Source organism: Chelmon rostratus, chromosome 2 (genome assembly GCF_017976325.1).
Source record: "Chelmon rostratus isolate fCheRos1 chromosome 2, fCheRos1.pri, whole genome shotgun sequence".
Taxonomy (NCBI): Eukaryota; Metazoa; Chordata; class Actinopteri; order Chaetodontiformes; family Chaetodontidae; genus Chelmon; species Chelmon rostratus.
In genome coordinates, this window is record NC_055659.1 from 1577648 (window position 1) to 1595422 (window position 17775).

General features: G+C 44.7%; 1 protein-coding gene across 1 annotated transcript in view; it reads left to right on the forward strand.

Moving 5' to 3' along the window:
* The first annotated feature begins 1512 nt into the window (after positions 1-1512).
* Positions 1513-17775, forward strand: part of pcbp4 (poly(rC) binding protein 4) — a 52471-nt gene continuing 36208 nt past the window's right edge. Inside the window, exons 1-5 of the mRNA XM_041951882.1 lie at positions 1513-1647; positions 2495-2518; positions 4926-4958; positions 11457-11573; positions 17175-17306. Coding sequence (XP_041807816.1) covers positions 1513-1647; positions 2495-2518; positions 4926-4958; positions 11457-11573; positions 17175-17306 — 441 coding nt within the window. The remainder of the gene's footprint in view (positions 1648-2494; positions 2519-4925; positions 4959-11456; positions 11574-17174; positions 17307-17775) is intronic.

Sequence of the window (17775 nt, forward strand, 5' to 3'; positions counted from 1 at the left end):
TTGTGACCTTTATGAAAAGGATTCTCACTTCAGTACTTTTCACATGCTGGACTTTAATAATGACAAAGCAAACAAAATGTGTGATCGAGATTTTTCAGATTATTACTGGAACACATGAAGAAGCAAAGAGAACGTGAACAAAACACAAAGACAGAACACACAGCAGAACACACACTGACAGAACACACAGCAGAACACACAGCAGAACACACACTCTGACAGAACACACACTCTACAGAACACACAGCAGAACACACACTGACAGAACACACAGCAGAACACACACTCTACAGAACACACAGCAGAACACACACTGACAGAACACACAGCAGAACACACACTCTACAGAACACACAGCAGAACACACAGCAGAACACACACTCTGACAGAACACACAGCAGAACACACACTGACAGAACACACACTCTAACAGAACACACACTCTGCAGAACACACACTCTGCAGAACACACACTCTACAGAACACATAGCAGAAACACACTCTAACAGAACACACACTCTGCAGAACACACAGCAGAACACACTCTCTGGCAGAACACACACTCTGACAGAACACACACTCTGCAGAACACACTCTCTGACAGAACACACACTCTGACAGAACACACTCTCTGACAGAACACACACTCTACAGAACACACACTCTGACAGAACACACACTCTGCAGAACACACACTCTGACAGAACACACACTCTGACAGAACACACTCTCTGACAGAACACACACTCTGACAGAACACACACTCTGCAGAACACACACTCTGACAGAACACACACTCTGACAGAACACACTCTCTGACAGAACACACACTCTGACAGAACACACACTCTGCAGAACACACACTCTGACAGAACACACTCTCTGACAGAACACACACTCTGACAGAACACACTCTCTGACAGAACACACACTCTACAGAACACACACTCTGACAGAACACACACTCTGACAGAACACACACTCTGACAGAACACACACTGTGCACACCTTCACTGACAGAACACACACCTGAACACACATCACTTCACACTCTGACTCTCCTTTCAGGTCGTGTGTTCTTCCCTTCTCGTCGTTTGGCTTTTGATGAAATACTTTACATTTCTTGTCTGTATCCACGCTTCCTGCACCAGCTGACATGTTTTGTGTCGTAGCTGTGCTGCATGTTGTTCTGTTGAAGTACAGAAATACAGAATCTTAAATGTTGCTGACGGATTATTCAGACTTCAGATGAATCTGTGGATGATAAAAGTTAAATCATCACGTTCTTTCTCATCTTTCTCCTCTTTTCCACAGAGTTGACGGAAACAGCGAGACGGTTTAAACCCGCCCCTGACGCCAGCTCCTCGCACCACCCCGCCATCCACCCCCGGACCCAGCCTCCCCTCACCCCCTCACAGCTCCAGGACTCTCCAAGGGTTCCTCGCCGGGTTCTCCAAAGGGTTCTCTGTGGTGTTCTGGAAAGCTCCATTCGCCTCGGGGCCTCAGACCTTCATGCGTCTCCCAGCGGCAGAGTCCACCCACACCTCCACCCACCACACCACCGCCACCACCATGAGCTGTGAACAGGAGTTTGGAGACGGGGCCATGGGAGTCACGCTCACGCTGCGCCTCCTCATGCACGGGAAGGTGAGAGACGCTCACGATCAGGCTGCCAGTGTTCAACATCTCTCTTATTGCCAACAAATCCCACGAAGACCAAAAACGAATTGATTCTCACAGCCTGATAGATCTGCTTCCCCTGAGCCGCAGAGCGCCATTCAAACACATCAGTGAGATACACACACACACAGAATACACTGCCACTAATACTCACTGAACTAATGTGGATCCATCCGCCGCTGAAAATAGTCCCCAACCAACACTGTTTCCTCCTATTTGAGTAGCGTTTGTTAAAACAGTTAGCAGCTGTTGAAGTGATGACATTTCTTTGAAGATTTGTGTCTTCAGGAGGAACCAGTGGGCCTCAGGCTGAGCTGGGGACCAGCACTTTGTTCATTTTGGTGTTTTCATGGGATTTAATGAGAGAAAACTACAAAATAATTCCAGTTTTATCCTTAAAAGTGACTCCAGACTGATGTCAGTGACTGAGCTGGAATCTGTATTTGTGAATTGAAAAGTCCACTATAACCTTCCTGTGAAGTATTTTATTAAATATTGATCCCCTGCAAATTTAACCAATGCACTAATGAATGTTAGTGCACAGCTTCCAGTCTTTCCTGTTCTACATAAAAAATGTGGCCATGAACAACAAAAACCATCATTAAGGAAACGATAAGACTAAAAGATTAGTTTGTTTTTATGATCATGTTTCAGGGTGAAAAATAAGCCACTTTCACCATCCTGAGCAATTTTATTACCTAAAAAAGCAGATTTTGAAATGATGACTAAATGCTGTTTCAGAGAAAAGACTTAAACACAGATTCAGACTGAAGCGTGTCCATGGTAACATTTCCTTTTTGTGTTTTCTCCACAGGAAGTCGGAAGCATCATCGGCAAGGTGAGTTCTTTCTACCTTTGTTTCTACCTGCTGCAGAGGCAGAGCTGAGTCCTGAATGTCAGGCAGTGAGGACGATCTCATGGTTTTCACAAATGATCAGGACCTGTATTCCTAAAGATTCTAAGAATCCTCTCAGAGAGCTCCGATCTTAACCTAAAAATTCCTAGCAAGGAGTCTTAGCAAGGAGTGGACAGAAACTCCTGTCTTAGTGAGGTGTGGTTGACCCCCGTTGCTGGGGATGAGTCATCATTTCAAACGCTGTGATTGGTTGTTTAGCTCAGTTGGTAGAGCAATCCTATCCTGCATGTCATTCTCCCTCTTTCTGCCTCCCATTTCCTGTCTCTCTCTCAACTGTTCTGTCAATTAAAGGCCAAAAAGCCCCAAAAATATACTTAAAAAAAAAAAGCTAGACAAAAAATATGCGTTTGGGGATAATGGGCAAAGGATGGAACCTCAAATCGATAAAGTTAATCATAGAATCTAATCTTATGAAGACTGCAATTGTAAAACAAAATACATTTCACGTAAAAGAAAATATCTGTTCAATGAATAGTAAGCTATACTTTAAAATTATCCTTCAAAATGTGTGAAAAGTAGCACAGTATTCACATAGTGATAGTTATATTTATCTGCTTATATTAATTGCCATGCTGGTACAAACATGATTCCTGCACGATCCAATCTGTCGCATTTCATTAACTCACCGTCACCCAGTGTTTGGAGAAGATCTCTCCTGCCTCTTATGTCCGCCTTTTTGTCCTCTGCTTAGGAAACTTTAGGAATAGCTTTTATCTTTACTAGGATCTACCCTTAACTTTTTGGGGAAATTCTAAGATAACGTCCTGATTCTAAGAATTTTCTTAGAGTTTGGTCACTAGGAGCAAGTCTTTGTACTAAGAATCTTTAGGAATACGGGCCCAGATCATTAGATAGATATATAGATATATATATTTTTGCATTAGAAAACAGTTAAATATGCGATGACTTCCCAGCAGCCCTGACACGAGAAAATCCTCCTCGTTTATGAACCATGCTCCAATCTTCAGACTATGGTTTTATGAAATCGGCATGCTGCTCCAGATAACGCTCAGTGTAATCCTGCTACAAGGATATAAAGTTGCCATGAAATGTGCATTAATAGTGTGTAAAATTTCCAGTCGGGCCACGTCATTCCAATCTCCATCCAGTGAAAAGGAGCTGCTCCCCAGGGATGCGAGTCAATTTAACTGTGGACGTGTTAAATAAACCCCTGCAGGATTTTTTCCAAATATATCACAGCTGAGTGAAGTGTGATAATGACCACTGCCCTCGCAGCGCTGTCACTATCCGTGATTGGGGCTGATTTCTTTCAGCGTATATTTAGATTTCCTCGTCCTCATCGTTTGCTCTGTGTGGTCTATTAGCTCGCGGTCTCCGCCGTGAAAACCCCATCGTGGTGTTCCTGTTGCTGCGGGGTCGTGTCAGTCTGAGGAGCTGCTCTCCAGGGTTTCTTCTAGTATTAAACAAGGCTGCCGGAGCAGAGCCGAGGTTCATATCTGCCTTAAACAGGCTCGTGTGACAGGGACAGGTGTCAGAATGAGATAATGTTACACAGCTCGGCGCTGAGGTAAACATGGGAAGCAAACACAACACGTAAATACTGTTTTAATGTTTATTTTCCTTGTTCGGTGAAGTCATGTGTCACAGTACAGACTGTCATACCTGTGAGCCTCCTGAGAGGCTGAACGTGCTCCGAGGCTTCCCGCTGGCTGCTGGTTAGCAGGCGGGTAGCTCGCCTGTCCTCACCTGCAGTCGTTTCAGCCTTCATTTAGCGTCTCCAGTAAGATCAGAAGGTTTCTCCTCAGTGAAAATCCATTAACACTTAAAAACAGTGTGTGATAATTTGGCTCACCATTTATTTCAGGGGTTCATTTTCAGAAGTTTCCTGGAAAGAATCAAGTGATTCAGATCTAATTATAGATAAAACCGTTTTCAGCTGTTCCACCTTGCTGATTGTTAAGCTAGTGTAACTTCACGTCGGCCTACATGAATCTGGTCCAATGAGACGGTTTCGTCCCGGTCGATGATGAACGACAATCAGGCGTCTGCACCCGTTGATCTGTTAAACTACACCCCGATGAAAAGTCCAACATCTCAGAATTTAGTGTCGGCCAATCAGGTGCTCTCTCCAGAGCGCAGTCAGGAAACCATGGTGACGAGGAGGAGGGATGCTGAGGTTACTGCTGTCAGGTGGGACAATGAAACAGAAGAGAAGTTCGCTGGCCACACTGTCCTCTCTGTGCCAGCCAGGAGCACACCCACAGTCTGTCACCATAGTTCAAAGATGCTTGACCCCACACACATGGTTATCATGTCGCTTGTCATTCTGCATAAATAAGCTTCATCCTTGTGTCTCTTCTCTTTCCAGAAAGGGGAAACAGTGAAGAGAATACGAGAAGAGGTAAGACCCCGCCACCCACCCTACATTCCCTCCTCTCTGTCATCTCCAGCTCCCATTAATCCACGATAACCCTTCAAAGGCAGCTCACGTGTATCCTGCTAATTACAGCAAAGCCAGAGAGCAGTGCAGTACTGTGGAAATCCATATGAAAACCGAGGAAGAGGAGCGCTGTTTAATCTTTACGCTGATCGGCAGCAGGAGAATCGACTGTATCGGACGGTACAGTACGTTCTGTCTCTGCTGTACATGAAAGCTGCTTTTACTGCAGAGTTCAACCAGAGTAGAAACTCGTCCCCCTGCTCGCCGAGTCCTGTCACATCCGCCTATTTTTAGAAGCCGAGTTAAATATCTGAAGGTGTATTTTGTATTTCTGGCCGCCTGCTGCGATGTTAGCCACGTTGACGTTGACATCTTTAGCTGTCGGCGCCGTCAGCAGTCTGTAAAACTGTAGCTCGACGCGGAGCTTCCCTGTGGAATATCTGTCCGCTCCGCATTCCCGACGAGTCGAGCAAACAAATGCAAATAAAGAGAGAGGCGGGAAGTGAGGCCGAGGTAGAGGACCAGAGGGACGAAGGAGAAGCTAAAGAAAGACAAAGACCGAAACGGCAGCACGGTCAGGAAGTGAGAAACAGGCCGACGTGCACTCGTTCCACGTGTTCACTTAGCCAAAGAAATAAGATTTAAATAAGATTTAAAGGATAACTTTCGTTTGTTTTTTACAACCTGGACCTTATTTGTAGCATTAAATACGACCATTTACTCACCCAAACAACAAGGAGTGGCGCGTATATCCGTATAATGCGAGTACTCGGGGCATCCATGCGCAGCCTCTATAAACACATAATCTGCGGAAACTCGTTCATATTCCAATATTTTGTTATGATATGCTGGTGCTATATAGAGGCTGCGCATGGATGCCCCGAGTACTCGCATTATACGGATATACGCGCCGCTCCTCTGGGGCTAATTTCTTCAAAACGACTCCAAATGCCACCAAAGTTGTCTGGGGGAGTAAATGGTCGTATTTAATGCTACAAATAAGGTCCAGGTTGTAAAAAACCAAAGTTATCCTTTAAATAAGAAAGAATGTTTGTTGACCTTTTTCCACAGTGAAAATGAGATTAAAGAAAGAAAAAGGAGCCTTTGAAAGTGAGAACTATGAGGAAGACAAACAAACAAGTGAACTAATTATGGTTTTAATGCAAGTAAGAATTATGAGAAAACATTAAAGTCAATGATGAAAACCAGCCAAAATGACACATATTTGACTAAAATAATTTCATCGTGTTCATTGAATCAGGCGATAACATGAACTCTGGTTCTGATCCTTCAGGACCGTTTCATGCTGTTTGCTTCAGTTACTCCTCCTTCAGAACCTACATTTGCAATCAGGTCGCTCGCTGCAGCTAAATGAATACCTAACTTGTGGATCTATACCTTCAAATGTTCTGCGTCCAGCTCTGTGAATGCAGAACACGGGCTGCGTTAATGTATGCGACGCCTGACGTGAATACCAGAGAGCAGAGGTTTCCCAGCTCATCATCCTCGTCCAAACATACAGATGAAGACAGGAAGTCAGGCTGTGATAGAGAAAGGAATCAGCTGGAGACGAATGTGTGTGCATGAACTGGAGGATGGCCACCTCAGATCACCTGCAGCACACCTGTGAGAAAACATGAAAGCATATTAATCATGTGTTTGTTATCAATAACACAGAATATTAACATGTGAGATGAGATTCAGATTTTCTTTGACTACAGTGTGGGATGAGGCTCAAAATAGGTCACAGAACTGCTTCCGGTGTGTTTCAACAAGAAAACAATACTGCAGTGTTTTAATGAGCCTAAATTTACTCAGTTTCGTTCCCTGCTCGCCTGGAAAAATGTTCAATAATAACCCACAAACACATTCTGGAGGGAGAAATGTTTGTCCTCAGAGAAATCGTTTGAAGATGAATCCACAGAGCAGAGAGAGGAAGGACTGACGTCTCTGTTCGTCTGTCAGGGGAATCTGGAGTTAACCTGTGAAATGCCACAGAAAAAGACACGTTTCAGCCAATCAGAGGCCTCCAATGAAAGTGACACATGCAGCAGGGATCTGATGGATATTTCAGGGTTCATACAAAGACTTGCTGATGTTGTCATATTGGAATATATCAGATATATTAGTAAAGTCTTTGGATGCTTTCTCTGTGTGTTTGCTGCTTAAAGGATAACTTTCATTTTTTACAACCTTGACCTTATTTGTAGCATTAAATACGACCATTTACTCACCCAGACAACTTTGGTGTACTCGGGGCATCCATGCGCAGCCTCTATAAACACATAATCTGCAGAAACTCGTTCATATTCCAATATTTTGTTATGATATGCTGGTGCTATTCCCCTCTGAGCCCGCGGTCGGCTAGTTTAGCTGTAGTTTGGCACAGCTATGGTTCGTGGTGGTGGTGGCACGTTATCAACATCCAGCGTCTCTAGGCAACTACCTCTGACGTGGATGATGTCATTACCGAACGCCGGGCGCTGCGAGCAGCCAGCCACAACACGGCTGACTCTGCGGCGGTCAGCTACGAATACACAATAACGAACCATAGCTGGTAGAGGGGAATAGCACCAGCATATCAGAACTAAATATTGGAATATGAACGAGTTTCTGCAGATTATGCGTTATATAGAGGCTGCGCATGGATGCCCCGAGTACTCGCATTATACGGATATACGCGTCGCTCCTCTGGGGCTAATTTCTTCAAAACGACTCCAAATGCCACCAAAGTTGTCTGGGTGGGTAAATGGTCGTATTTAATGCTACAAATAAGGTCCAGGTTGTAAAAAACAAAAGTTATCCTTTAAGTTCAGTTTGGGCTGATGTGACGCTGTCAATCAAACAACAGAACCTGGTGACGGCATCGTGCAGTGACGAGCAGGTGTACAGGTGGACCTTCAACACTGAACACCTAAAACTGAAGTGAAGCTGCATCAAAACACACTAAAACTGAAACCCTCGCAAAATATTCAAGTTATTAAAAAACACTACCCGGGGTGTCACCTCTGCAGAGAGGCGGAGCAAAGAAAAGGCGGAGCAGAGGAAAAACAAAGTTTGCCTTGTGCAGAGTATTTCTCTGTGACAGCGCAGCTCACAGAGCAGGAAGCATGAATATTTAAATGGATATTTGCCTCTCAAGGACAAACCACAACACTGGATATACAGTCCGACTGGATTTATACGCTGCGTCTTCCTCTCATTACTCTTCTTTATTCAACAACCTGCTACCTCCCTCACTGTCTGTAACAAGTGACAGCACACACACACACACACACACACACACACACACTTCTATCACTTATAGGGACATTACATAGACTTCCATTCATTTCCTGGAGACTTACCACAACCACAACCATTGCTTGCTTAAACCCTAACCTGAACACTGACCCAAGACTTCACCCTACAATTTAATGATTTGCATTACAGGGTCCTTATAGGTCTTATAGGTCCCCACAAAGCTGTTGGACTGAACACAGTGAGCAGGCTTTTGGTGGTGGGACCCCACAATGATAGTAAAACAAGGTTTTCACTTTCTCTAATGATCTGCAAGTGAAATCTAGTGTTTCAAGGCTACATTTTCACACAGTGCCAGGTTTCTGAAGAGGATGCTGGCACAGAATCACCACACACTCTGTCTCACACACACAAAAAAACACACACACACTTGCAGATAAGTAGAGTACACAACATTCAATAAGTCCCTTTTTATCTTGTCAATAAAAGCATTGAGTCAGGTTGTAGCTCTTCATAATATCTTTACACACTTTATACACATACATCCAAACACGCACGCATGCACACACACACACGCACACACACACACACGCACACACACACACACACACACACACACACACACACACACACACACAGAGTCCCTGGCAGCATGACTCCCTAATAAAGCAGAACAGAACAGAGTAATCAAGTTGAACAACATGGCTGTCAATCCTTCCTCCGCTGCAAATGAAGAGTAATGAAGACACGGCCCCACGCTGCAGCAGAAGGACAACGTTCAGCTGCACATCTCACTCATTAGGGTGGGGGGTGGGAGAGAGGAGGGAGGCGGGAGGAAGAGTGGACGGGAACACCCAGTTTCTCACATGTGGGAGCGAGTGAACGCCCGACAGAATCAGTTTAGAAGATTTCTCCATGTGATGCAAAGTGTCATCATGGAATTAAACGTGGAACAGTTTGGGTTTAGCTTCGGCTCAGGTTCACTCATGTTCTTTGTCGTCAGCACTGGAAACTGAACCATTTCTGACTTTGTCCACATAAATTCATGTAAGCAGTGATACACACCAGCAGTCTGTTGAAAGTTGTCACTAATTAACAAAGAGAAAAACGTCAACATCACGTCTACAAACCGACCATAATGAGACGTTCTGCACCCTCCTCTGGCTTCACTGCACAGGTCGGACAAATGGAGACGGTGGCACAACAACAGGAAGTGCCACATGCAGAAGAAGAAAAAGCTGTCAGAGCTGCTGCTCTCAGATCAGTGTGACACTGATGGAGCTGAGTGAAGCTATCTGAAACTGATGCAGCGCCATGCACAGCCATGCATTACACCCCCAGCATGAAGCTCATAAAGTTCAGCTTCAGGTGAAACACGTCAAAGGGACATTGAAGTAAAAACACTTCATTGCTCTCTGAAGGAGAAGTAGATGAGAAGATTGCTGCCACTCTCATGTCCGTCTATAAATATAAAGCTGGGTGTGTTTAGCTTAGCTTAGCTTAGCATGAAGGGAGAAACAGCTAACCGGGCTCTGTCCAAAGGCGGGTGCAGCACTGTTTCTTCTCCTCTGGAGGGAAACAGGGATGAAGGAAAGGAGGAGAAGGGAGGGAGGACTGGAGAGAGTAACTGACAGAAAAGAGATTCAGTAGGAGCATCAGGAGAAGAGCTGAAGGATGTGGGAACAGAGTGAGAGCTGGATAGATGGATAGCTGAAGGGGGGGCATATCGATAAATTAATGATAACGAGACTGGCTGGATAAAAGGGAGGGAGAGATGAATGAACCAATGGTGAGGAGAGAGGTAACGATGGAGGGATGGATAATTGGGGGGGTGTTCTTGTAATGTGGGGGAAGGAAGGAAAGATGGAGGGAAGGATGAAAAGGGAAGAGTGGAAGAGAAGAGAAGAGATAGATAGATAGATAGATAGATAGATAGATAGATAGATAGATAGATAGATAGATAGATAGAGGGGAGATGGAGAAACCAGCTTTATTGAGATAATAAATGGTGAGAGAGCACCAGAGAATTATTCCGTCTTTGCTTTATTACCAATCTCTCTCTCTCTCTCACACACACACACACACTCTGGTATCAGATCTGTTCGCTCTGTTCATGATGGAAACTGTTTCACTGTCATGTGATCAAACGTTTTGGGGTCAAAACGAGTGACGACGTGAAGCCGCTGAACGAGCCGCTGTTACAGACCGACAGCGGAGACGTTCTGACCTCTCTGAGCCGACGGAGGAACGTTCAGTTCGCTGGTTTCGGGAATATTTAACACCTGAACACGTTTATCTGGTCGAACGCGGAGCAGAGCGAACGTAAAGTGATGAAATCCAGACGTTTGCTTCCTGAATTTATCTGAACTTCACTTCTCTCCTGACACCCGTCCTCTCCATCCATCCTCGTATGGTTATTACTGCACCTCCTCTACACCTTCACCTCTTATTTCTCCTCAAATATTTGCTCCACCTTGTCTCTCTCCTCTCCTCCTGATCCTTTCCCTCACTGTCCTGCTCTTCCTCCTCCTACCCATCCTCCTCTTCCTTTTAATAAATCTCTTACCCGCTCTCTTTCCTCTCCTCTCCATTTCCTGGGCTTGAATCACATCTTCCTCCATCCTCCTCCTCCTCATCTTAATCTTTCTCTCCCTGATCTCCCCCCATATTCTCACCACCCTTTCACCCCCCCGTCTACCTCCTTTCCTGAACAACCTCGATTTACCACATTTCTCTTCTCATCTGCCTGCCTCCCTCCCTCCCTTCCTCTCTCCTTCCTCCTTCCTCCTTCCTTCCTCCTTTCCTCTCTCCTCCCTCTTCCAGCCTCCTGGTAATCCCTCTCTCCTCCTGCGTCACAGGTGAATCTCCTTTAGGGAGCGGGGAGCAGCGTGGGGAAAATGGTCCTTCTCCTCTGCTCTTTCTTGGCCCACATATCCCTTCCCCCCCACTAATGTGTTTTCTCTCTCCTCTGTTCCTCCCCTTCCTCTCCCCATTAACCTCCTTCTTCCCTCCCTCCCATCCTCCTCCCGTCATAACTCACCTCCACTCTGCTCCCCGTTTGCCTCCCTTCCTTCCCGATTATTTCCTAATATCCCCTCCCTTGCATTATCCCCTCATTCCTTTCCTGTCTCCTCCCTCCCCCTCTTTCCCTCCCAAAAATAATTTCCCACAATCCCTCCCTTCCCCCCCTCGTCCCTCCATCTCTGTCTGCACCCACAGAGCAGCGCGAGGATCAACATCTCAGAGGGATCCTGTCCGGAGAGGATCATCACCATCACAGGACAGACGGACTGTGTGTTCAGAGCCTTCACCATGATCACATTCAAACTGGAGGAGGTAGACCCCCCCACACACACACACACACGCCCCCCCTCTGAGGTCCCAGCAGTGTTCCCGAGCTGCTCTGAGTGAAGTCTGTAACCTTTACTTCCTCTACAACATGGCTGCTCCGCGGCAGGGAGCCATTTATTACATGTCAGATGGGATCGTCTGAACACGCACGCACGCACGCACGCACGCACGCACGCACGCACTCTTTTCTTCCCTCCATTATTCTGTTAAACTGAGAGTAAATCACTGAAATATTTCCTCCGTGTAAAAAGCTTCTGTTTGTTGTTGGATATCTTCTTATTTACTTTGTTCAGTACTTTAAAACTAAAACTCCACCTTTAGGTGTTAAAGATTAAAAAGACACTCACTCACATGAACTGCATTGATTCATTAACTTTCAATATTGGAAAAGTCAACGCTGGCTTTGAGTTTAATATTTTCAATGAATCAAACCAACAAGCCTTCAACAACCACAACCACGTGTTTCAGTATCCAAACCGCAGAATCCAGGACGTCACCTCTGGTCTCTACTGTCAAAGTCTCTGTTTTATACCTGCACATAATGTGTGTTTACATGAACATCTTCAGAATAAGGCTCGAGTCAACAGAAAAAGGAGCTCAAAGTTGATACAGATACAAAACGTCCTTCTCACAAACTTTAAAATGTATCAAACCCACAAAAACAGATTTTAATTTCTAGTAAAGATCCTAAAGTTTCTAAAGAAATGACATGGCTCAGTGGAAAAAAGCTGAAAATAGGCCTTTTTTAAAATATCAAGAATTTAAGACAATTATGCAGCAATAAAACCAGAAAACACGGAGTCTTGGGTTCAGAATAATATTTCACTCATTGTTCATATATTCAATCTGAATGAAACTTGATGATGTGGCTCCACCTGAGTGGTCTCACCTGTGGAGAACTGGAGAGTCGCGTGCTGAGAGATGAAACCTGGGCAGCCGGTCTTTAAATCTCACTGATCCTAATGGAAGAAAACGAGATGCAAATAGTGAGAGGAGGAGGAGGAGGAGGAGGAGGAAGAGAGTGGACAGAGATTTAGAGAGCGGCGGATCGGTTGCTGAAAGGATTAAAAAAATCTTTGAAATGAGGAATGTGAGAGATGACGGGAATGAGATGAAGAGGGCATACAAGAGATGGAAGAGAGGCAGAAGAAGGGTTCAGTCGAGAGGAAGAGGAAGAGAGCGGTGCAATGTGAAGTTAATGAGACTGAAGAAGAGCGATTATAAGGACGAAGTCAGAAAAGTGTGATCAAGGGATTAAATAAGGAGTGTAATCAGAGAGACAGCAGCATCGATCACACGGCGACAAACACGTTCGTCAATACAACAATCCAAACACACACACACGCACACATCAGAAGACAACATGTTCCATCACAACAGGTCCAGAAATCCTAAACCTACTAACTGCTAATTAAAATACTCATGAGCCGCAGAATAAACACACTGTCAAACATCCGGCGTCATCGGCGGCTGGTTTAATGAGGACAAAGAAAGAGAAAGAAATCAGAATGATCTCAACGAACCAGGAGAATACCAGGAAAAGAAAGATAAAACAAAATAGAGCAAAAACACTGAAGACAGAAGCTAAAGAAGTGATTTAAACAAGCATTAAAAAGAGAAGATTAAAGAAAATGTGTAATGAGAGAGATGGAAAGAGAAAAACATGAGAAGTCGTGTGCTGCTGATGCATCTCTCCACCGCGCTTTATTTTGAAATGTAGAGTAAATATAGATGGAAAATTCTGCTTTATTTACCCAAAGAAACACGCCGGGGACTCCCACAGCCAGAGCTGTGAGAGCATCGTTCTCATCCAAACCCACACCGACGTCTTCACGCCGGCTTCAGCACAGCTGAAACACACAACTTCACATCGACGAGGAACATCGACCTCCTGCAGCGAGCACGCACGTCCAAAACATCTTCCCCAGCTTAGCTTCATGAAACCAGCTCTGCAGGTGTGCCGGCTGTCAGACGCCCAGACGAGAGCACACAAACACGGCTGGACGTGATGAGCTTTTCCTACAACGGGGGGGCGGGGGGGGCTCATTCATTCACATCACGCTCGTCTGTTGGCAGCGCTGCGACGAGGCCCGAGCCCGCTCGGCCTAATTGGCTGAACCAATCCCATTAAGGACAGGTGATTTAGGCCGCTATTTATTACCTGAGTTAATTAAAGAGAGCGAGGGAGAGAGACAGTGAAAGAATGAGTGGAGGGGGGCAGATTCAGCGAGAGCAATACCAGAGAAAAAAGGGGCTTTAAGCTGCCAAAGGGAGAGACGGTAAGTAACGAGAAGAGGAAAGACGGGAGGAGGGAAAGTTAGGAAATAAAAGAAAGGAGACAGGAAGAGCTGCTGAGGGGGAAAGAGGAGGCACAATTAAATAGAGAGAGGACAGAAGACTAATGGACAATAAAGAAGAGAAGAGACGGAAGAATAGATTGAAGCTGAGGGGTGGAGACGGGTGAGGCTGGAAAGACGAAGATGTAGCTGTGTGATGAAGACTCTGAAAACAGGCACCCCGGGATGTTCTGCTCTGGTCCTCTGGTCCTCTGGTCCTCTGTGAAGACAGACATGAGCCACAGTTTAGCTGTTAGCTGCTAGCTGCTAGCGACAGCGCTGATCCACACGACTGAGATCAGGACCAATAAATCTGATATTTGTTTGTTATCGGCTGTAGATTCAGACGCTCTACAAGAGAATTTTGATCCTTGAATGATCCAAAAAACTCCAAAGGTCCAGAGTTTCTGTGGCAGTTCAGAGGAAGCCTTTTGGATCTGATTTATGTGGACGGACCCTCATTTTTTTAATGAATCATTAACAGCAATACTGGGAAATAATGGATATTTATATTTTAGATTTTACTAATCAATCAGGGAGGAATTAATGAAGCTGTTGCATCATCATCATAATGGATTGGATTTGAATGATCAATACAAGCAGTGTGTTTGTGATCTGTGCAGGAAAACAGCATTGCCATGGTTACACTTCATTACACTTTTGTGGAAAAGACTTCGATAGGTAGTATAAAAAAGCTTTCCTCAGTGCTCGTTCACGCATTCTTAATCAGCCTCAACTTTTTCTTTTTACTTGACAGTTAATTTTGCAGGGGGGGGGCGTTCCACTCCAATGAGCAGAACTATTCAGCTGTGAAACAGATTTAAACTGCCTCGCTAATCTAAATGCAGACCAGGACAGGACTGTCCACTGTGAGCTGAGAGATGACGGCAAAAATTCAAACAAATACGAGGTCGTAGAGAGCGAAGAGAAAAGGCGGAAACATGGACAACACAGTCATCCTGGAATACCACTAATAATCAGGTCACGTTCTGTCGTTAATCATTAAAACAAGGACGAATTTACAGTAAAATGTTCATCAGAATAAAATGTTATATCATATATTACATCAGTCCCTCGTGGATTACAGCTACAGATCCAAACATATCACGAACTGCTTTCAATATTATAAAAGTCAAATATTAAAAGACGGCGCGTTCTCACTGCAGGAAGTTTCTGTCGCGATGAAGAAACTTACTGGAAAATGTCTGGACGCTCACACCAGCTGGTTTGTGACGTGAAAGCAAAGCATTCGGAGCATTCAGACTTTCTTATTGTCGTGACATGAACGCACCACAGCTGTGAGAGGAGAGAGGAAGAGGGAGGTGGAGAGGAAGAGGGAGGTGGAGAGGAAGAGGGAGGCGTGAACAGACAGAGAGAAAGTGGAGGTCAGAGAGCGAGACAGACGTTTGACCGGAGCAGAAACCGTCTGATCTGCTTCAGAACTGAAGCAGCGACAGACGAGTGAGTCAACGTTAACCTTCCAGCAGCTTCACAGACCGAGAGTTATTATTGTTCTTACTGCCCAAATCTGATATATCACGAGTCCTTTTTATTTGGAAGGAATACATTAGTTCACATGATTACAGACTGTGTGGAGTAATGCAGTACTGATTACTCTGCTTTTGCGTTACTCTCACCAAAATAACTGCAGATATATATATATAAGATATATATCACAGCTGTAATAATCTACACTACCTACTGTAGCCTCAGCATAACCTGGTCTCTATGGCAACGTTAGCTCACCTCATGATGGACGAGCTTTATCAGATCGGCTCTCATTTTCACGTCTGCGGTGACAGTCGACAGAAACAACATCAGAGCAACACCGCGTGAAATAAAATGTCAACTTTATCAAATTAATCGACAGTTTATCACTATTTTTAATTAACTTCCACCACGAATTCAGAAGCATTTTCATCACCTCTGTGTTCCTCAGCTGTTACTCTGAGCCTGAGGACACTTTACTGAAATTAACAAAAAGTTGTGTTTGAATGACGAACGTGAGACGAGGAAAATGACGAAATCTCTATTTGTTCATCTTTAAGACTTTATTTTTAACCAAATCGGCTTTAAACTAATCAAATCACTTGATAAATGATCACTCCATTTTTACCCCAATCACCTCCATTTCTGTCAGATCACTTTTGTTACCCCCCCCATATCAAATAAGTGGGATATAACATGTTAATTAGTGAGCTGCTTGTTCAGAAACTCAGAGAACCTTTAACACACAACAATCATTTTCCAACATTTATAATTATACAGTTAAATTAACAAAGTGCCTAAATAAAATAATCCCACAATGCAACAACATGTCCATCCTGTAGCATTTAACCACTTCCTGTAGCCATCCCTGCATGAAATGCTTTGCTTTTGCAGCCTCCGGTTGTGCAGCATTAAGACTGGATGAGTGACGAGTGTGGAGTTTCCTGTTTTCAGTGTTAATTGTGGTCAGAATGTGAGAGTAAAACAGAGGAGAAGAAGCTGAAGAAAAACATTTTCTCTGCAGTTATTGCTTTGATATTTTTCACTGCTCCTGTTTCTGTTTCACGATGCATCGTAAGATGAACGCGTCTTCTCCCTGTCGCTCGCCTGTCACGTGACTTCACTGAGTTAGCTTTAGGTTTGCTGTTACTGTCACTGATAAACTCATTTATTTCATTTATTTCTGCGGTCGCCGTATTTGCTCATATTAATAGCTGAGCAAATAAACTGTTTCCTAGCAACACAGTTGAGCTGAGAAGGTTTACATGAAGGCCTCCTCGATTTCAAGGTGTGTTTTCATTTAAATCAAAGTGTAAATGTAGCTGACGCTCAGCTGAGCAACATGTTGATTCTCTCACATTTCACAGTTAATTTCCATCAGATGAATAATGTTAATGCTGCTGGACCTTCATAAAGAGCATTAACAAACGGTCTAATTACCACTGAAACTAAAAACTGATTGTCTTTTGCTCGCCTACATATTTTAGCATGTCCAACATGCCACATTAATTTAGCATCCATTACAATTAAAGCCAGCGTAATAATTGCTGTTTGTTTATAGCACAGATGTTTGTGAGCTCGTCCCTCTGCTCTCAGCGGCAGATGTTACCTATTAAACTAACTACACGGGGGGGCAGGACGAGGCACTGATCAGCAGTTATTAGATTTCTTCATGCGGGCTGAGGATGAAGCCACTCGTAGGGAAATACCTGCAGCGTTCTTCAGATCTGCCTCTCTCTCTCTCTCTCTCTCTCTCTCTCAGGACCTGGCAGCCTTGGTCGCCAACGGCACGGTGACCAGCAAGCCTCCGGTCACCTTGAGGTTGGTCATCCCGGCCAGCCAGTGCGGCTCTCTCATCGGCAAGGGCGGCTCTAAGATCAAGGAGATCAGAGAGGTGAGTGCTGGCAGGGACGGCGAGGAGAATCATCTCACGGCACGCTACGCGTCTGCGTGCATTAACCTCAGACTTTGACGAGACGTACGGGTCGTGAGCGTCCATCCAAACGACCGCTGATGAGTTCCCGTGTGCAGAAACACCTCTGACCTCCGCCGGACGCTTCTCAGACTCAAACCTTGTGGAATAAATCAAAAACCCAACACTGGGAACAGAGAGCAGAGCGAAGTCAGACCTTGAAACTTCACAAAAGCTGCTGCTCAGGTAAATCGTATTAAGCTGAATGTTAAGTAGCAGGTCTGACTGTCGTCTCTTATGTGCTTGTTTCCATAGCAACATGGGTTAAGTAACTGAGGTCTGAGGAAGCCAAATGCTAAATGAATAAATTCCAGATGCATATAAATGTCAGAATTATCGAAGGTAGCGAGAGGAAGACACCGGGATGTTTGCTAAACAACATGAAGCTACG